Source organism: Lepisosteus oculatus, chromosome 19, assembly GCF_040954835.1.
Source record: "Lepisosteus oculatus isolate fLepOcu1 chromosome 19, fLepOcu1.hap2, whole genome shotgun sequence".
Taxonomy (NCBI): Eukaryota; Metazoa; Chordata; class Actinopteri; order Semionotiformes; family Lepisosteidae; genus Lepisosteus; species Lepisosteus oculatus.
In genome coordinates this window covers 6674665-6695051 of record NC_090714.1, presented here as the reverse complement: position 1 = coordinate 6695051, position 20387 = coordinate 6674665, and the positions used below count along the sequence as shown (strand labels likewise).

At 46.2% G+C, this 20387-nt stretch overlaps 1 protein-coding gene across 2 annotated transcripts in view; it reads right to left on the bottom strand.

Annotated features, from left to right (window-relative positions):
• Nucleotides 1-6786: 6786 nt before the first annotated feature.
• Nucleotides 6787-20387, bottom strand: part of sbk1 (SH3 domain binding kinase 1) — a 30362-nt gene continuing 16761 nt past the window's right edge. Inside the window, exons 1-4 of one of the 2 annotated variants that reach the window (XM_015360048.2) lie at nucleotides 15876-16866; nucleotides 14428-14639; nucleotides 9738-9940; nucleotides 6787-8938 (exon numbers count right to left, since the gene is read on the bottom strand). In XM_015360048.2, coding sequence (XP_015215534.1) covers nucleotides 8159-8938; nucleotides 9738-9940; nucleotides 14428-14632 — 1188 coding nt within the window. In that variant the 5' untranslated portion in view covers nucleotides 14633-14639; nucleotides 15876-16866 and the 3' untranslated portion in view covers nucleotides 6787-8158. Of the gene's footprint in view, nucleotides 8939-9737; nucleotides 9941-14427; nucleotides 14640-15875; nucleotides 16867-20387 lie in introns of those variants that run through there. The other variant, XM_006637083.3, reaches the window with a different exon arrangement.

Below are 20387 nucleotides of genomic sequence, written 5' to 3'. Positions count from 1 at the left end.
ATATCAAGGCGCACGTCTAATTAAAATAAAAATGTACTTCCTGCCCTTCCAAATAAAAATGTAATGGATCTATCAGCCCGCTAAAAGAAGGACAAAAGAAAAGTTGTAAGGAAGACAAGAAGAGAAAGCCTGTCTTGCTCATGTGAGTTTAGTGTCGGAGTCTGTAGGACAACACTATCACCTTTCGTAATCCCACTCCCTAATGTCTTCATTCTACCAGGGCACCTACCTTGCTTTTTCAAATAGCCCTTAAAAATGACCTCCAAATCATGGAACAAACACCCACAAGAAAGTAGCTTCAGGCGCTGAAGTGCACGGGAACGTTAACGTTGCCGAGACTCCTCCTGCATGATAATGAAACTGTGGAGAGTTCACAGGCACCCTGCCCCCCAAAAAATGTTATTGATGCGAAGGGCGGCGGCATTCACGACACCTTTAATCACGGCTGCGCATTTGGCTCTGGGCAATTTGTATCAGTGCGCTGAAAATCAGTTCGTGTTGTGATGGAAACACACATTGGTGAATAATAGATCTTATGTTGCATGTTGAAAAGGTGGTGTAGGGGAGCATGGCAGACAGCAACAGCGGTGTCTGGGCTGGGCATCACCAGCCTGTGATGGCACTAAGGCCAAAAATTGAGGTCTGCAGAGAGCTGGCACTGAACCAGTCAAGTAGTTTGCCCACTGTGGCAGCACATGTGTGCTACTGGCTTTGGGTCTGCGCAACCCGAAACAGCAGTTGTCGATGTCCTGACCACCTTCCTAAAATGGGCTATTCTTCCGTCACTAATGTATCCAAGCTGCTGATTCCCCCATTCACATTCGCGAGAAGACACCATTAAAGAGACCAAGATCTGTCCTGATACTGATGTTTTTTCCTCATCAGTACACTTTCTCCACATGACAGATCAAAACAACCACCCCACAGATGTGTTCATTGTTAATCATGCTCAAATCGGCCGCCCAGCTCACTGCACACAACAAGAGCCACCCATGACGGTCTGTCGCGCAGACACGCCGCCACGTGGTGACAGGAACAGCGACCCTACATGCGTTGAGCTGTCCCAGGGCTTCGCCATGGCTGTCTCAGGCCTGAGCGCCGTGGTCGCCAGGGAGACGCAGTGGAGCCCCCATTCCCCCCACCCCCCCCTCCCCCGGCCAGGTCACCATGGCTACGCAGAGACGTGAACAGAACGGAAGAGACAGGCTCCGACAGGGCTTTCATATCACAACTTTTAATTTTCGTTCTTGAAGGGAAAAAAAACAACACCACCTAAACACAAATCAAAAATGGAAAAAAAAAACATTGGTATTTCAGTACACATGGGGAATCCTACTGAATCATAACCTTTCAGTGCTGTAGAATTAGTATTTATGTACATTTACATATACAGGTGAAAAACTAACTGTGAGTTCCATACACAACTGAGGTAAACAGTAGTAACGACATAACATAGTTAAAATACTCCTGTCATCTCTACATTATTGCACTATTAGAGACATTAAGAATCTAAGGCAGCGATAGTATTCCTAAATCCTGAGGGGGAGCTTGTGGACAAGAGCTTGACAGTGGCCAGACGTCTGCCATTTCTGTGGAATACCACATCCCCTGCCAACAACCTCATCTGGTTGTCATTCTCAGATTGATGGAGATAGCAGTCAGCCAGAGAGATTCCTGAAGAGAAAATGCCAAGGCAAGAATTCTTCCATTTGTTTTAAAAAGCTTGGAAGCTACATTGGAAATGAGCATTTAAAACAAAAAATTGTATCGCCTAAAACTACAAATCACAGGTGTTAAAGAAGCGGACCCTTTGAGGTCCTAACAGTCTGGGGCGTCAAGTCACATCGCAATCCCAAATGCCATTTAAATCCGCCGCCCTTTAAAACAGAGACCCGTCTCTCAACTCCTGCTATTGTGAAATACGCCTTAGGGAACATGCAGTCGGTTCACAGCAGGTTTAAGATCAACGCGCCTCAAATCTACTTGAGACGTAATCTTGAAGGAGAAAGTCTACCCTCAATCACTCCAGATGGACCCCATTGTGTCTGCCAAAAAGAAATCGGGCAGTTTTGTAAATCACACAAGGAGAAGGACTACTGGAAATCAGTTTGTAGTCTCATCTGATAAGCCGTTCCAGGGTGATTTTCAGCACTTTCGACACCTTCAACAATGCAGCAATCAAACAGACACAGAGGCAGTCAGAGACCAGTCGAGGGGAAAAGTAGATTATAATTAACAGAGCTGGATATTGATTTGCCATTTTGGGAGCATTTTAAGAGAAGATAACAGATATCTGCCAGCAAATGGGTTCAGTCTCCGAGACTGGAGATCCAAAGCTGTTGACACGCACGACTGCAATTTTAAATCACTTCCCTGATGATGATGTAATGTCAGAACCCTGTGTGAGCTCAGTAGGTAGTTCCTGAAACACACTGTAATGGGAGTTGTGGCATCTAAGGGTCACAAAATCAGATCTCAGATTATCCCACATGGAAAACAAGTCTGGATTAATTCAGCCGTGAAGTTTTATCTCCCATTTTTTTTCTTTTTTAAATGTAATTGCTGCGGTACCAGCTAGTTTTAATTGCTGCTTATTTCACTGAACGGTAGTGATCTTCTGTCCCGGACCTGCTCTTAAGGACTTCATTAAATCAATCATTGAGTTCATTGGTCACAATTACACCAGTGCCCAGGCCTATGGTCAAACCCGGAGTCTGAGCTCTCCAGAACCAGGAATGAGGTCCACTGCTCTATGGTTCCGGATCAATTGCTATTTGTAAAATGCAGGTCTCTCCTGCTTCAGCCTATGGACGAGTCACAGATGTAATTCTAAACATGCTGACTCTGCAAGTCATTCATCTGTCTTTTTTTCTTACGGATGTGTGTTTTATATCTGTAGAAATAAGAATCTGTAGAAATAAGAACCTGGATCAAAAAATAGAAGCACAGAAATCTCCTGAGGTAGCTGATAGGCAATGTTAATGATATTTAGCTTCTTGAAAATTTGTCTGCAAGACCTCTAAAGACAGATGGGATGAAGGACAGCTTTTGAAGGGCCACTTAATCAGCGACCGCTTGCTGGACCTTTCCCCGTGTGGCCTGTGCTGTTTTGTCTTCAGAAACCGAACACAAGCTAGAGAGCCAAGAGACTGCAGCTCTGCCCAGATACGACGTGCTCAGCCGATCCCCCGGGGACAGCGAGATAATTATGGCAAAAGAACAGAAAGAAGACGAAGCGAGCGAAAGAGTGAAGTCAGTGGGAGGACTTTGAAGGAAACCGGAATAAAAGCTCACTGAGTGTATGACCAGGCCCGAGTCCACAGGGTATCAGAAGTGCTGATTCAGAAGACATAATGAGGAAAAGTTGGTCCCACAACCTCATTGAGCTCTCTGTGTCATAATAAAAACAACAAATTGGCCTCTCCTGCCCGTTTCTTAGCAGGTAACTCTAATTGATCCTAGGTTCCCTTTCAACATCCAGACATTCCTTGAAAGAAACCAGAGTATTTGCTCCAACAAAGCTTCGCGCATCCTGCAGAGCGTTTGATGGGAGAACTGAAACACTGCTGAGCTCTGTCTGGCCACACATGTGAACCCTTGTCCACTCCCACCTTTGCCCTCAGAGTTGCTACAAAGCTATTTCTAAAAAAAAAGAAAGAAACAAAGTGTCTTTTCCTTGCTAGTTTTTTAAATAAATGTTTTAATTGTTGTTGGGGTTTTTTTGCTACATACAGTGCATTTTCTAAGCAGGAACCCATCACCCACAGTTTCTACTACTAAAAGAACAGCTGCCAAACGCCTGTGGCAGAGCTATCTTGACACTCTTGCATTTCTGAGTTGTTTCCCTGTGAGGGTTGCCAATGCAGTGTTGGGGTAGGTCGATATCTGGAGAACAGACAGCATTACAGATGCCGGACCTGCTGCTCAAAAGTTGAAGAGGTCTGATTTGATTTCAACTCTGCAGGCAGCTGCCCCAGAACATTTCCCTCAGTATTTTTTACCTTGCATTTTTCCAGAGATTCCTCCTTGATCTACTAACACCAGATTATAACACAACAATTATTGAACTCTCAATTATTCAGCAAGGACAGAACCCCACAGCCTGCAGATTGATTGAGTAGTGTAAATCCTGGCCTTTACATGAGAACAGTTGCAAATGAGAGGAGGCCAGTCTGCCCAACTGATCTGTTTGGTACTTAGTTGCCAATGGATCTACAGTAGGGACCTTATTGAGCCCTTTCTTGAAAGAAACCTGTAACGGAACAGTTCTTTTCGGACCCTATGCGGACGACACAATCCGGAATAGTGAGGAAACACTGGGGAGAAAAGTCATGCAGGAATCGGGGATCAAAACAGGGGGGCGTGTCCTTGGTGCGCTGGTGTTCAGGGGGGTGAGTCCGGGGCAAACAATCCAGTAGAAATCCAAAGGGGGAATCCAAAACGAAAGCAAGTCCAAAACCGGGAGGTCCATCCAAAAACAGACAAGATAAAAACTAGAACCGGGTCGGAACCGGCGGAATGGGAACGGGAATGGGAACGGAGATTTAAACCTTAACGGGACCAGGCGCTTCCAGGTCCCGGACTCGCACGATACAGAGATCAGATGCAGAGCCGGGATTGACGTCAGCGCCTGGCTTTTAAGATGCACTGGGAACAGGGGACAGGTGAGGGGAATGAGGCAGACAAGGAAGAGCCGGAGCGCCCTTAAGGAGGAGGGACTATAATCGTGACAAAGCCAGGGTATCAACTTCATGAAGATGGCTGGGTAGCCTTGGTTCAGACTCCCACGGCCCAAAATCCATCGCTTCTCTCTGCGACCACACACCCTGGAAACATGGCAGATCCAAAAAGGAGCATGGTGACAAAAATACAGTACTATGCCGTCTCGCTGTGGGAAAATCTCTAAAGAGGTAGTCTTTCACTCTGCTGTTTGTCAACAAGTCAGCTGTTGGACATCTGTGACAATGAGAACAATGGGTATTCAGCATCAACATTTTTGAAAGAGAAGCTATGGGCCCTATCCATAAAACATTTACAAGCACCATGCTTTTTTTTTCCTAACGAGGAATCAGCACAACGATTTTTTTAAGAGCCACACAGATCTTTCGGGAGGCTCATTTAAAAGTCCCAGCAGGAAGAGTAAACCTTTCGTGCGGATCCTGTAACTACGGGAACTGGGCTTGTCCTGCAGAGCAGGCATTCTGAGTGCAAGCCCCACCTTTCCTCATCGATCGAAGTTCTAAAAGGTGACTCACTCTGTACATACAGCGAAAAAGAGACATTTTATACCTCCTATGCAAAAGGTCACAGTATCTACATTGGGAATTCCTGCTCATGTGCGTTCTCTGACTTCATCGGAGTTGGGATTATAGCACCTCTGGAGCTGCAAGAGGTTGATTTCAGATGGCCGCATTCCTGATCTCAATAGCAAGTGGAAAAGGCTGGGAATCATGACTGTACATTTCTCAGGCTGCAGGGCCTGCAAACGCAACAAAGAGGATTTTAGGGCCTCTGTGATCAGCTGGAATTCAGATTGATTTCTGTGGCCCAGGTGTCACTAGTTGACTGTGACCAGGATTCGTCAAGTGGCCACATGCAATTGACGGGAGCACCTTGGATTGATTAGTCAGGTCTCCTCTGGCGAGCTGGAAAGCCTGTATACTGTAGGTGGGCACGTCTGAATCTCTCCTGAGAGGGTCCAGGAGTCAATGGCAGACAAGTGGGTCTTAAAGCAACTGGCAATTTCAAATTCTGTGGGTTTATAATAAAAATAACTGGTGTTGTTTTACTCGTTAAAAAAATCAATAGGCACGTTGGCCCCCAATGGATTTAATTGAGCAATGATTGTGGCTTGTTGAGATCTTAAGTGTGTTTTCCTGTACACAGTAAGAATGTATATGTCGTGCTTTTTCATAGACCCTTGGGATTTGTTAGCGGTGTCCTGGAAATTCAAAGTTTGCACTTTGTTTTGTATTGACAACAGTGACCTTCTTTATTCCTATGGCTTGTGCTTTTCTCCTCTTCGCACACAGTTTGGTCACTCACACACATACACATTTTCTTAACTCGGTAAATCTGGAAACAGGGGACAGCAGAGCCTCACGCATAGCGTTTGACCAAACTGTGGATGCTGGGGCAGGTTCCTGATGCCCGTGGTCTAACATAGCCCGTCACAAAACACACAGGCCTGCTTCCTATATCTTCTCTCTCACTGGAGACATTCTTCAGGTCTCCTGTTTCAATGTACAGATGGCTCAGGGTGGAAATCGTAGCCATTTGCTCGAACCCTCTTGAGCCTTTGGTGCAATGACCTCATGGATCTCTGTGAATCACCCCATTTCCCACCCAGATGACCTGGTATCATTATCGCTGATGTGTCCCCTAACATATTAGAGGTATATTCATTTCACCTTGTTCTCCACATTCAATTCACATCATGATACAACAGATGTTGTAGCCCTTGCTACTATGGGAAGCCCTTCTAGAAAGCTTCTTTTTCCACTTGCCTGTTCTCACTTCATACACCTTGTGGTTTTCATGAAAAATCAGTGACACAACAGAATACATTGGCTGAAAATGCCACACTATACTGATAATGCCTTGTAAAACTGATGGCGGTGGAACAGCAGGAGGTGTCATGTTTTTCTTTTGATCTGGTTCAGGTAGCCTTACAGGAAACAGCTTCACGAAATAGCAGAGTGCTCTCTGTTTTGGCGGATGAGTCACTTTCCGAGACACAGGGATAGACAGATTTTTAGTGGTTGTGGACAAAACATGGCCCTAGAGGATGTTAAACCTCATTTTATTGCCTCTTTTTCTCCAGTAAAGACACACTTTATCTGTGTGAACCTGCACAGAGCTGTCACCTCAGCCCTACGATAGACTGGGGAGCAATACAGGAAAGGAGAACTGGGGCTCAATGACACACAAGTACATTAGGAGAGCAGTCTAGCCACAGGAGCCACATTCCCAGTCTTTAAAACCAAGAGTTCTTCTGTGTCGAAGGGATGGGCTTAAATATCTCTGAAATCTGTTTTAAATCATCCTAAATCCCAGCTATGATTTTGTAAGACAGACTAATGAATTAATAAGTTATGACCTTCAGAAAACAGAAGACTTCAGTTGTCCAGGGCAGTCCTGAGAGTGAGACACAGTCACAGAGCAGCGTGCAAATCGCCTTGGTCCAGGAGCCTCGGCACTCTTAAGACACTTCATGATAAAAACTGGAGCCAGAAGAATAACGTCAGGAGTTGCTACATTGTGCTCCTTAGACCAATCTCAACACTTCTGTGTTGACACATTTTAACAGTTTTTTTTCCCATGGAAAATTTGGGAATCTTGGTCAAGAGAAATTAGAGTTTGGCCAAGCCATGATGTTTGCAGAAGCCAGCATGTCCCTCCAATCATTGGCCTTTCCTGGAGCAGGTACATTAGAAAAAACCTACCCAGTACACGCCCAGGCCTCTGGATACAACATCGAGGTGAATGCAGACTCACACGGTCTTCTGTAGTTTGGTTCGTGAAGCCAGTGAGTGGTTTCAGTGAGCTGAACGTGCGAAATGGAGATTACCCTGGAGTGCAGGAGAAGAACAGCAAGGGAGATAAAACGACGACTGAACCCAGAGGACAGAGATGACAGCAAGTGAAATGCCCATTCTCGAAGCTGCTCCTGGCTGAAAAGGAAAATCCCATTCTAATAATCAGATGTTTCTTCACTATTCAATAAACATAACTCTTAGAACTCGGACCGTGATGGACAATGTGTAAAGGATCCTATGGATCCCTGTGTCTAGATGACTAGATTTCACAGTACGTCTTAAAGAAGACAGCACAGAGCTAGCAGGTGCTGCCATGAGTTCAATATGATGAATACGCTTAAGTTTTTAAGTTAAAGTCTTGAGTCCCCACAAATCTGCTTCTGGTTGAGTGGAAAACTACAGCAAAGCAGGTGATTCAGAAGTATACTTGTCTAAAGATTCTCTTCTCCGTTCTCCAGCAGGTGCTTCTTGAGGGACGGCTATTCAGCAGTTTTCCTACTACTCACAGCGAAGAAGAAAGAATGTGGGAGGCCCGCAGAGCAGGAACCTTAGCTTCTTGCCCTGGGGGGCAAGCCTCCTGCTGGCTGTGATGGCGCACGGACAACATCCCTCACGCGGATTCAGACACAAATCTCTATGGCGGTTGCCATCACCATTTGACCTTTGCCCTTCTCCTGGCGCCCAGGTGAGGGGTGCAGGCCGGGGTCAGGGAGGACGCTGCGTTTGAGGGGGGCCGGGCGGAGGCAGGTGCTGGAGGCCTGGCCGGAGGAGGTCTCGGGGTGTCTGTGGCCCGATCGAGACGCCGCGTTGTTACAGGAGCCCCTCTCTGTTCTCTTGCCCCTGCAGGAGGGCCGGCGGCGCAGCTCGCTCATCAGCTCGTACTTCACGAAGTAGAACACCTCCTTGACGGCGCAGCGCTTCTCGGGTTCGATGGTGAGCAACCGCTGGAACATGCGCAGGGCGTCATCGGTGAAACGGCGCCACTGAGACGGAAAGACGCCCGGCCGGCACGGGCCTTTCTGCCAGCGCCAGAACTCCTCGTAGAAAGCATCCGAGGGCAGGGCCGCCTCCCAGGGGAAGTTGCCGGTCAGCATGCAGAAGATGAGCACTCCGAAGGCCCAGACGTCCAGGCTGCAGTCCACCACGAAGCCCTCGGTGCGGCTGGCCTGGCACACTTCGGGCGCGGTGTAAGGGATGGTGCCGCTGATGCGCTTCACCCGGCAGCCCACCCGCCGCGTCATGCCAAAGTCGGCCAGCTTGACCCGCCGACACTCGCGGTCGAGCAGCAGCACGTTCTCGGGCTTGACGTCACGGTGCACCAGACTCTTGCTGTGCAGGAAGTCCAAAGCCAAGCCCAGCTGCTGGATGCACCTCTTTACCATCTCTTCTGGCAAGCCCACCTGCGATAAAATCAGAATAATAACTCCTTACACTTAGGTAGCACTTTTCTGGAAACTTCACTCAAAGCGCTTTACAGGTAATGGAGATCCCCTCCACCACCACCAGTGTGCAGCCCCACCTGGATGATGCGACAGCAGCCAGAGTGCACCAGTACACTCCCCACACACCAGCTCTCAGTGGGGAGGAGAGCAGAGTGATGAAGCCAGTTCATAGATGGGGATTATTAGGAGGCCATGATTGGTAAGGGCCAATGGGAAATTTGGCCAGGATGCCAGGGTAACACCCCTACTCTTTTCAAGAAACACCCTGGGATTTTTAATGACCACAGAGAGTCAGGACCTCGGTTTTACGGCTCATCTGTAGGACGGCACAATTTTTACAGTATAGTGTCCCCATCACTATACTGGAGCATTAGGACCCACACAGACCACAAGGCAAGCATCCCCTACTGGCCCCACTAACACCTCTTCCAGCAGCAACCTTAGTTTTTCCCAGGAGGTCTCCCATCCAGGTACTGACCAGGCTCACACCTGCTGAGGTTTAGTGGGCTGAGTTGCAGGGCAAGGGGAGTATCGTTCACTGCAAAGATAAGTATATCTATATTTTGCTTAATCTGTATGTAAAATGAGTCTCCAGATCATGTCCCAAATCAGGAGGTGTGTGACTCTGGATTACAATGAGTAGGATTCGGAATTCAAACTCTGGTGTAGTACAACCATCTCCCATCAGGACCTCGAGGAAAACACGGAGAGCACCGGAATTCCAAATAGCTGCTACCAAGAGGGCAAAGTGACCTACCTGCGGGGGGATGATATCGAAGAGGTCCCCGGCAGGGGCGTACTCCTGCCCGAAAACGTAGCTCTCCTCGGTCTCGAAGAGCACGTCCAGCACCTTGATGACAAAGGGGCTGGAGCTCAGGCTGCTGGTGATGCTGTACTCCCTCAGGAAGCTCTTCAGTTTTGTCTTGTTCTTGTTGACGAACTTCAGAGCCAGCTTGGTTCCTGAGCAGGCAACACACACACGGATACAGTAAGGGACAGGGGGCAGTGTACATGGACTACAAAGTTCAGGATAGACCAGATGTTGTATCGGTTTCAAGAGTGGCTTGTATAACACCATAAGTATAACAAACTGTACCTGAACATGTATGATTCTGGCCTAACCATTACCTGTTTTGTGCAACACCCTTGACTTTTTTTAATACAAGGCTCATGAGGGCTGAAACCAGTCTGTGATGGGTCTGTTTATGGCACTATGTCCTTAAAATTGAAATAAAACTAAGGCCATTGAAACACGTTTTTTAAAGTGCATGCCATAAGATGGTTTCTTCAAGTGTTGAAGAAACCGAATGTGGATTTGTTCTGCTTCTCACCCAAACTTCTAAATAAGGAACATCTGCGCAGCAGGATGTATAATCTTAAGTTATGTTTTTGTACAGCAGGCCACGCTATTTAACAAGGGATGTTTAGGCCGACGGTTCAGGAATAACAATCTGTTTCCCTGAATAATCGAATTTGTTTATACAGAAAACCTGCGTCTCAGAAAATGAAATTGGGTTCATCTCACAGAAACACAGAAATGATTCAACTTGCTGCCTCTGAAAGAGACATGCCCAACGCCGGTGCTACACTGTGCGTGACTGTGGCTTCTTTACAGTCAATAACAGAGATATCAGCCATGGGTAAGGAAGCACCCACCTAGACGCCCAGCAGACTAAAGCTCAGAGACAATCTCACAGATTACCACTGAGCCTTTTTGTGATCTCATTTAAAAAACAAAATTTCACATCTGTGCTGTCACTATCTCTTCATGCATCCTTTTAAGAGTAGTGAAGACCATATGTTGATTGCATGGTCTTCCTGCACTGGCTCCCAGCTCTACAGACAGAATTAAATACATGTTTAGATACTGTATATTTAGCACTTTTAGAACAGTGGAACAAGTCTAATCAAATCTTGTCTTTTCACTCGATAAGAAGCTGAACTTGCAAAACCTATTTCTGTTATACTTAAGAGAACATAACAGATCGCAGCTTTATTGAAGAAAGAACATTTTGGAGGTTTGTTTTTGCTGTTCACCTCCTCCTCTGTCTTCCACTGTAAGCTGCTTTCAGTATCAACATGAGAAAAAAACGTATGTTGAGGGTTTGGTACGAAACAGGCTGCTAACAACACAGTAGGTCCAATATGATCGTCTGAGGATGGAGAGCTTAGCAAACTTCTGTTATCCATCTGAGGCACTGCACAACAAATCCCTCACACATAACCCAATACCTAAGCCAAACACATTGCATAAAAATCCTTCCCTGTTGGGGCTGGTAAAAAACAGGGAAAAGGATCAGACTCCAATCGCAGAGCAGTGTGATTCATTCTGTGCTTTATCAGCTCCACTCTCTAGAATACCAGAACACATCCAGAATTCTGCTCCCTTTCTCCGAGTCATGTCACATTGACTGTATAAGTTAATTGCCTTACTGCTCCATCACTATAATTAATACAGGAGTCAGCAAATGGAAAAACATCAAATGGATCGGTCGGATGGAGTGCTTCCTGTCCCTTTCCTTCATTTAGGAATATTCATCACATAGGACAGTATGTTATTTCCAGCAATATGAACTGGGCAGTTGAATAGTACTGTGCCAATTCAAATGATATTCGACGGTTTTGTTCTTACAGCAGATGTTAGATAAAAGATAAGATAAGATCACTTTATTGGCCATATACAATTTCGTGAATTAGGAATTTGTCTTTTGACATACCCCAGCTTGCTCTCCATGAGACACACAGACAGGGAGAGAAGCTTGGGGTCAGAGCGCAGGGTCAGCCATTTATACAGCACCCCTGGAGCAGTTGGGGTTAAGGGCCTTGCTCAGGGGCCCAACAGAGTAGGTTTCATCTACTGGCCGTGGGATTTGAACCAGGAACCTTCCAGCCACAGGCGCAGAGCCTTAGCCACAGTGCCACCACTCAACCCTAAAACAATACTTAAACCAACTCTGGGTGGGCTCAAACCACCCCAACCTTTCGGTTAACAGCCGAACGCGCTAACCGATTGCTTCCACAGAGACCGCGCTAGAAAAAGTAAAAAAACACATTAACACAAAATCCACATTAACTCAGGCTAGCTGTGGAAATACATTGTGCCAATTTACACTACTGTAGCATTAATTTGCACTTTATTCCACTTTCTCAGAGGGGTTCAAACTAGGGGCAGGACAGTAGACAAACCTTACAGAAGAAAAAAGGTTTTCTGTTCAGTGCAGTGCTCTCGATACTCCCCAGCGATGAAAAGGAATAGATTAATGGCTGAAGTTTCCTGCAGCTGGATCCAGAGATATCACAGTCCCTAGGTGGTGCTGTACATTTAAAAGATTTACTTACATGGTATTGGCGAAGCCTGTGGCATGCGTGATACACCTTCATACCAGATTAGCCTGGAACTAAAAATCCACGCTGGGCATTTTGAATCCAGCCTTAACATCGGGGAAATCTAGCATAGTTTGAATCAATCATCTCTTTTTTGAGCCCAATTAACCCTGGGTTAATTAGCAATATTCGATTTTGTTAATGTTCCAGCATGTGATGGTGTTTGCTTCAACACTGCTGTTAAGGAAAGGATGAAAGAATGAAATCAACAATGAAAAATACTGAGGATAAATAATGATAATAATAAATATCAAGATGGGGGAATTTCTCATGCCAAGTAATATTGTTTGAAAAAATGATGCAATCCCATGAAATCAATGACATTTTCATTCTGGATCTGGCCAGCAAAGTCAGTACTCTCAGTTTCTCACTGGCGCTGATATCACTGTCTTTGCTGTTTATTGCAAAGTATGTTTTACAGCGAGAGCACGGGCTGACTCGTACGTTGTAGTGAATTTTATGAATGTGCTCCTGTTTAATACGCAATGCTGACAAGCAGCATCAAACATCACTGTTCAATCCCTTCGACTGAATCACAGTTAGGAAAAACAAGCGCAAATCTTATATGATGCATGCAAGCATAGTGAGACATCTTCTGGGTCTACTGGCAATTGAACGAGAGCTTGGGTTCTTTTTAAGGACATTACTAGCCATGGTAACGGCACTTAGCTATGGATGGTTGAACATTTTGATAAATCAGTGTTTTAACCAGTGTAGAGAAAATTGTATTGTTTCATTCAGAACTGAAGCCGTTATTTGCGTTGCACAGAATACACAGTTTACCCCTTAGTACTCGGATTTCTGTTTAATAAGTGTCTTTAAAATGTGCCGCCCATTGACAAAATTGCCTGTTTGCGGTTTCTCTGAAAAATAAAGCTCCTTTCATGCCCCTCCCACCACCTTTCACTTTAGCACATTGAGAAAAAATACATGAGTGTAATTTTTAACACCCTTGAGAACTACTGTATTGTACTCATTCCTATAGCCAGAGCCCCTGATTTCAATGTGGTTACGGCCAAGTAATTTCAGGGTTATAAATGCCATGCAGTGATAATTGCGATCTGGAAATGTACTTATCTTAATGGCACTTTAAGAGGGATTGGCAGGGAAACAGCTTGTACTTTCCACACACCACCTGAGATGGACGTTATACAGCTCTCTTTATACAGTACAGAACTGCAGAGTCTGTGACTGTGCAGGGTGCAGGATAAGACTCCCAGTGCATAGCAGACTCTCTTACAGGTTTTATGAGCTCCAGGTTCTGGAAGAAATTGTACTGGCCAGGTTAAATACCAAGGATAGGCAAATAAGGGAAGTGAATTTGTGAGATTAATAATAATTATAATTATTATAATAATTGCCTACACATATATAGGGCTTTTCTGGACACTCCATTCAACACACTTTACAGGTAATGGGGATCCCCTCCACCACCAGTGTGCAGCCCCACCTGGATGATGTGACAGCAGCCATTGTGCTCCAGAATGCTCCCCACACACCAGCTATCAGTGGGGAGGAGAACAGAGTAACGAAGCCAATTCAGAGATGGGGATTATTAGGAGGCCATGATTGGTAAGGGCCAATGGGAAATTTGGCCAGGTTGCCAGGGTAACATCCCTACTCATTTCAAGAAACGCCCTGGGATTTTTAATGAGCACAGAGAATCAGGACCTCGGATTTATGTCTCTTCTGAAGGACAGCACCTGTTTACAGTACTGTGTCCCCGTCACTATACTGGGGCAATAGGACCCACATGGACCACAGGGTGAGCGCCCCCTGCTGGCCCCACTAACACCTCTTCCAGCAGCAACCTTAGTTTTTCCCAGGAGGTCTCCCATCCAGGTACTGACCAGGCTCACACCTGCTGAGCTTCAGGGTTCAGGGGGTTAGCAGTTGTGAGCTGCAGGGTGATAGAGCTGCTGGCTAAATTAGTGAAATTATCACTGAGCTACTAACTACCAGTCGGGCCAGAATGACCTCCTCTCGTTTGGTAACTGTTCTCCTGCTCTTCTTCCAGAGCCGACCCCCCTGCATGACCCCCGTGAACGACTGGAGGGGCTCACCTTGCGTGCGGTGTGCCACCAGGTCCACCTTTCCATACGTGCCCTTGCCCAGCTCACGGATGTGCTCGTAGTGCTTGTGGATGTCGGCTGCCGGCAGCGAGGTGATGGCGAGGGCCTGCATGTCCTCGATGGGCACTCCGCAGCACCCCACCTTGCCCGTCGGTGACCCCCCGCCGCACCCCCCTCCTCCTGGAGACAGGCTCATCTTCGCACTGTTGGGACGAATAAGGCAAGAGCATCCATCAACTCTTGGCGCAATGCTTTTTTTCCCCCACCTTTCCCATTAGCGTGATTTTACCCTGTTAAAAAATGAATTCCAAAAATGACCCCTTGGTGTCAAAGCTTTACATGCAGGAAGGAGGTCAGTTCATTCACCACTAAAGAGCAGCACCCACCTGGGTGACACAAAGCTGACATTCTGCACCAGCACCTCCACTGCAGATCAGGCAGAGATCAATGAAACTGTGTCACCAGTTGAGGGCAAGGGGCAGATTGGAATTTAAACAGGACATTGGCGATAACACCCCTACTGTTACATAAACAGTGCCGTGGGATCTTTAATGAGCAAGTAGTCAGGACTTCAGTTTAGCTTATCACATCAAGGACGGCACCTCCTACAGTCCGACAGCGTCTCCTGTCATTGCCCTAGGTTAGGAAATTCTGGTACGGAGGGAAGGGCGCCACCTACTGGTCTCCAAACTACACCACATGCAACAGCAACTTGTGGAAAAGAGAACTTGAGCTGGAGACTCCTATAGCAACAGCGGCAGAAGACCCCTGACACTTTTTTGAGCAAGAGCTGAGAAAATAATGAGGAGTTCCAATTTTGCCCAAAATGCAACAATGATACTCTTTGGTGAACTTCTCTCAAACACCCAGCAGAGCAGACAGACAAAGGGTTAAACAGGCTCCTCATTGTAAATGACATCTGACATGTAGGAACATGTTTAAAAGAGATGATAATTAGCATGCTGCACACTTCAAGCCACCACTAGCTATAGTGAAAACAAACACATATGAGCAGTGATACAGGATTGCATTAAAAAGGTCTTCCAGACACCTGAAAACAGTGGCCTCCCTCTTTGTCTTGCTATCCTTTTTTTTACTCACTGTTTATGTTTATTTCCCTAATTTCTCTGTGCCTGAAAGCAAACAACATTTCTCACATAACCAGCATGCTCATTATAACAACCCCCTCCCAAAATGTCAAAAATAGCTCTGCAGCTCGTACAGCTAATGAGGTTTCAAATGCAGAAGACGAAATCGCATTTCCTGCATGAGCCGTAGTCAGTCTCTCCGTGCCGAGATCAACGAAGCTCCTCCCTTCCCACTATCTGAGCCGGCTGCTGTTGGGAAGCCTTTGTCGTTTAATCAGAAATGACAGCCAGAATAATTCCAAAATGCGTTTCGCGCACACGATCGCACTGGAGAAACAAATCGGTCCTTACCTTGATGGAAAAGAGGCAGAGTGCAGAATTTGCTGAGCGTTAACACATTGTTAGAAAGAAAAACACACACTTCAGTTGTGTCTTCTATTCTGAGACGTGCTGTAATTGTGATCAGACAACACTTGCTCATCCTGTAACGGCTTAGATTACAACGACCAGGATGCAAAGAATTTGCAAAGATTTTTTGTTGTCGTTTTCACCGTAAGGACTAAAGATAAGCTTGCTTTCAAAATCCGAGGGGTTGACAAGTCATAGTTCCTTCTCCCACGGTTTCTTTGTAAGCGCCTATCAATGAGAAGACATGACACCCTGAACAGATGGCTTAATCGCATTACACAGCGAAACACACACCGACATCTTCTTTTAGAAAAATGTTCCTTTGTTTTGCGAAACAGGGATGCCTGGACACCAGTCAAGTTTTAGCTCAAAAATCAAGACAACACTTAAAAATAAACATCTATTCTGTGACTCAAAGGCGGATAACTGAAAAGCTAAAACATAATAATCAAGCATTCTAACAGCATTATAAATACATATATTGTACATGTATACCTCTAAATGCCAGATATCAAAGGATACCTCACAAGATTATGAGCTTTAAAATAAGCACAAGAGAAGCAGTTCTTAGCATGGGTATAAAGCAGAATGCCTTTAATTTCCGGCATGCTTTACCGAATGACTCAGGCTGAGCCCAGGATGGTGGACAGGCCTGAAGTGGATTCTGGTATCAGATGTCTTCTAGATACAGATGAAGCAGACTCAGAGAAGAGGGATATAAACCTGGGCAATTGCTACGCAGTTTTAAAAAGGCTCCACTTAAAAGGAGGTTCTGGATGAAGGAGTGAGAGAGGAGCAGCTGCCTGCTCTATTTTGTGGGTGAAAAAAAGCCAACTAATTTCTGTAAATTTCGCAATGTGTGCCAAACTGCGGGGCTCTCTGGTACATGCTGCCTGACAGCCCCGTCTCATTTTTTCCTTTGTCCTACTTCCAGTTTCATTAAGCCTTCGTCGCTTTGAAAGCAATAATTTTTATTGTGCTTTTCTTTCAGTTCTTTTTTATTTAAGAGGGAAGTAAACACCTCATCCCAGATTTTCCAGTTTTGCCACCAGATTATTGCCCTCGTTATTTTTTTTAGTTTTTCTTTGATACCCATCCATGGAATGGCGTACATCTGGGCTCACGGCAATGACTCCTATACTGCACAGGAAAGAATTAAGAAGGGCAGACAACTTTCTTCAACCCGGCTGCATGTTGAACCGTCCATTTTTAGACACACTCCCAGCTCCAACATGCCCTGCAGGAGAGTTATGGGCAATTGGTGGAGTGGCTCATTCTGCACTGATGTCAACTGCACATCTACAGGCTTCTGGGAAGTCATTAGAGTTGCTGTTTCCCTCTACGTTCTGTCAATTGCACATCAGTGTCTTGGGAATCCTGGTCAACTATCTTTTTAAGCCCTCCAACACATTGTTTTAGTTTGACTGCTTCTTAACCAAAAACAGCTCACCACTGTAATCCTTTCCATCTGTAAAATCCAATAGCAAGCCCTATTGTACATCTGTCAAATGTAAAAAAGTCAAAGAACCCCACCTGTTTAGCAGACAAAAGATTTCATTTAAGCCTGAATAATTCAACAAAGTTCACTATCAGATTTATTTCCTTCAAGTACAGAACTATGAAGTACATCTTGAGTTAGAGCCGTGAAAGAATGGAACAAGCTATCCAGTTGTCCTGCTAAAGCTAATACGCTGTTTTTTTTTTCAAGAAATTGACTACTAACAACCAAATGAGCTAGATGGGACGAACTGTCACCTATCATTTGTGTCCTTTCTTATGTCAGTCATGTAACTTTAACACTATCCCAAAAATAAATGGTTGTCACGCTGTCCTGACAAACACATTTAACTGAAAGTGCTATTTCATCTCCATTCAGCAGGGAATGAGTGACATGAATGGACATTCTCCCAGCAGAAACAAGGTTAGAAACATATAAACGCTGCATTTCGTGTGCACACGTCTGCTGCAGTCGAACGGAGCTGCAATTCTTCAGCTGTCAAATCCATAGGGTTTTCAGACAAGCTTCCCTGTTTTGTTTTTTGGTCTTGCGTTACCTTAAAATCCACTCAGACAAGCCTGACTAATGCGAGTATCAGAAAGCCTCATTACTTTTCAGAGCCCTTTCTTTCTTGTGGATCACAATTAACTGGCTGCCTCCTCCAACTAAGAAGGAGAATGGAAAATTAATGAATTCTTAAAATCTGAATCATAAAATCTGTTGGAGAGAATAATAATTAATTATTCCTTATACTTATGTAGCGTTTTGTCTGGACCCTCCATCATCATAATGCATCACTGTACTGAGGAATTAGGACCCACACAGACTGCAGGGTAAGCGCTCCCTACTGGTCCCTACAAGAATAAGATAGCAGTTGGGTGGACAGAGTCTGCGCCCTGTTACCTTCAGCAACTTGTAACAACAGATGCTGGAGAAGAGATGAGACGTACTCTTGGGCCCTCTCAAGTCTCAAGTGACTCACTTGCCTGGCTGATCCTGGGCTATTCCAGGACCAGTGACCAGCACCTGTAATTCGGACCAGGAAGGACACAATCCAAAAGGAATTTGCATAGCTGGGCAGAGCACTTTTTATGAAGTTCTGTTCTGCGTGTCGCGCAACAGCGCCCCCCTGTGACTAGCCGGGCACATGTGCTTTTGCTGTGTTTTGCAGCGAGAGCTCCCGGTAACCCTTGGCAGCTCTCCTGTGTGCGCCGTGGGGCTTCGCAGCGTGGAAAGTGGTCCGTGGCTCCGATGGCGCACGTTTTGGAGGATAGCACACGTTGTCCGCGACCTGGGATCAGGACTGCAGCGGGAAATCCGAGCTGGTTAATGATCTGGGGCTGGGTTAGCTTGGTAAATAAACGAAGGAGGATTGGTGATTCCAGATTTTAAGAGACACAAAGACACAAAATGTCTTCTAGATTTAAGATCAGACTCAGTGCAGCTGCCTTCTATACTGAACACAGAGACAGCTGCCCAATCGGATGGGGTGGGGGGGTTCTAAACCTGCAGTCAATCCCTTTATAAGAGCTTCTGATAGTGCTCCTTGTGTACTACTGCAGAGAAAAAGTGTGTTCCATAGGACGTCACAATGGAGAGCACAGTGTAGCGTGGACTACACTAATTCAGCACAAACTCCCCTGACTAGCTCTGTTGGTAGAGCTTGAGATGCATAATCTCAGGGTAGTGGGTTCGTGTCCCACGTCGGGCGCCAGGTCCTACATGTTGGAGGTTGGGCACAAGGAGCGCTCCGTGGAAAGCAAAGGGCGTGGCGAGCCACAGAAAGGCCTCATGGCCGTCCACCGCAACCAGGGAAGGCTCCAGTCGTGACGACAACTCGTACCGCTGGACCCAGGCTTCTGAGGCCGAGAGAGTGGGACAGCCCCAGTGCCATGGCTTTCCCCCTTCAAAAAGCTCTCCCGCACGGGTTTCTTCGTGCGGCTCGTCTACCAAACAGATGAGCTGCACAAAGCACAACCGTCATCGTCAGACAAGACGGACAACCATCACAGGAATTCAGCACACTGAGGGCTGCAGTGGCTCAGCTACACTGCGTTCTGACGTGAACTGCAGACTAGAGCAGCAGGCGTTATAGTGTCATACACACCCTGTGGAAGCAGAGGGGGCAGAAGTTCACAAGACAGGGGTGTCTGGTCTGCTCTCTGTCCCAGGAACACGTGTGTGAGAACATCCTCAGAGGAGCCCAACTCACCCTGACGGAGGAACGGCGGCAGGGGACACCAGCACCCTGGATATTCTGCTGCAAGGTGTGCAATTGTCACACACGTGCGAAAGGACCACAGACGCTCGTGCTGTGGTCAGCTAGGCCAGAGGCATGGCAGGGTGCACTATTCGGTCATCGGCCACAGAGTCAGGCATGGATCTCACTACTCCACATGACAGTGACTTTTCTTTGCAGGATCAGCAGAGAGCTGGTGTTCATTTGCAATCTGCTATGTCCCACTTTTAACAGCCCACTAGCTTGGCACCCATGGCAAAGCCTCATGCTGATACAGTATTCAGCTGGTGCACAACTATCAGCATGACGTCCAGTACAACCCATCACAGCTGCACGTGTCTGAGCCTGCTCCGATTTCACACTCAGAGTTTTGCCATAGTAGTTACATGCCGATTCCCATATGGCACAGAGCTGCATTTTTAACACTGAGCACACAGAGCAGGACAGATTTTACCTTCTATTATTTTAGTGGTCTACAAGCCTAATCCTTACTGCTTTTCCAAAGCCACAACCAAGCCGCTGACATTTCTGTCTCCTCTCTACTGAGCCCCGAAGGACAGAAACACGCTCTGTACCAGCTATGAAAGGAACTCCCAATTAAACTGCTCATCTTAACCATTCACATTCCCATTTAAATACAGCTGCACACAGACACAGAGCCCTGTGATTCTGAGCTTGGGGAGGCAGAGTAGCTGTAGTTAGAAAGTGCTTTGAGTTA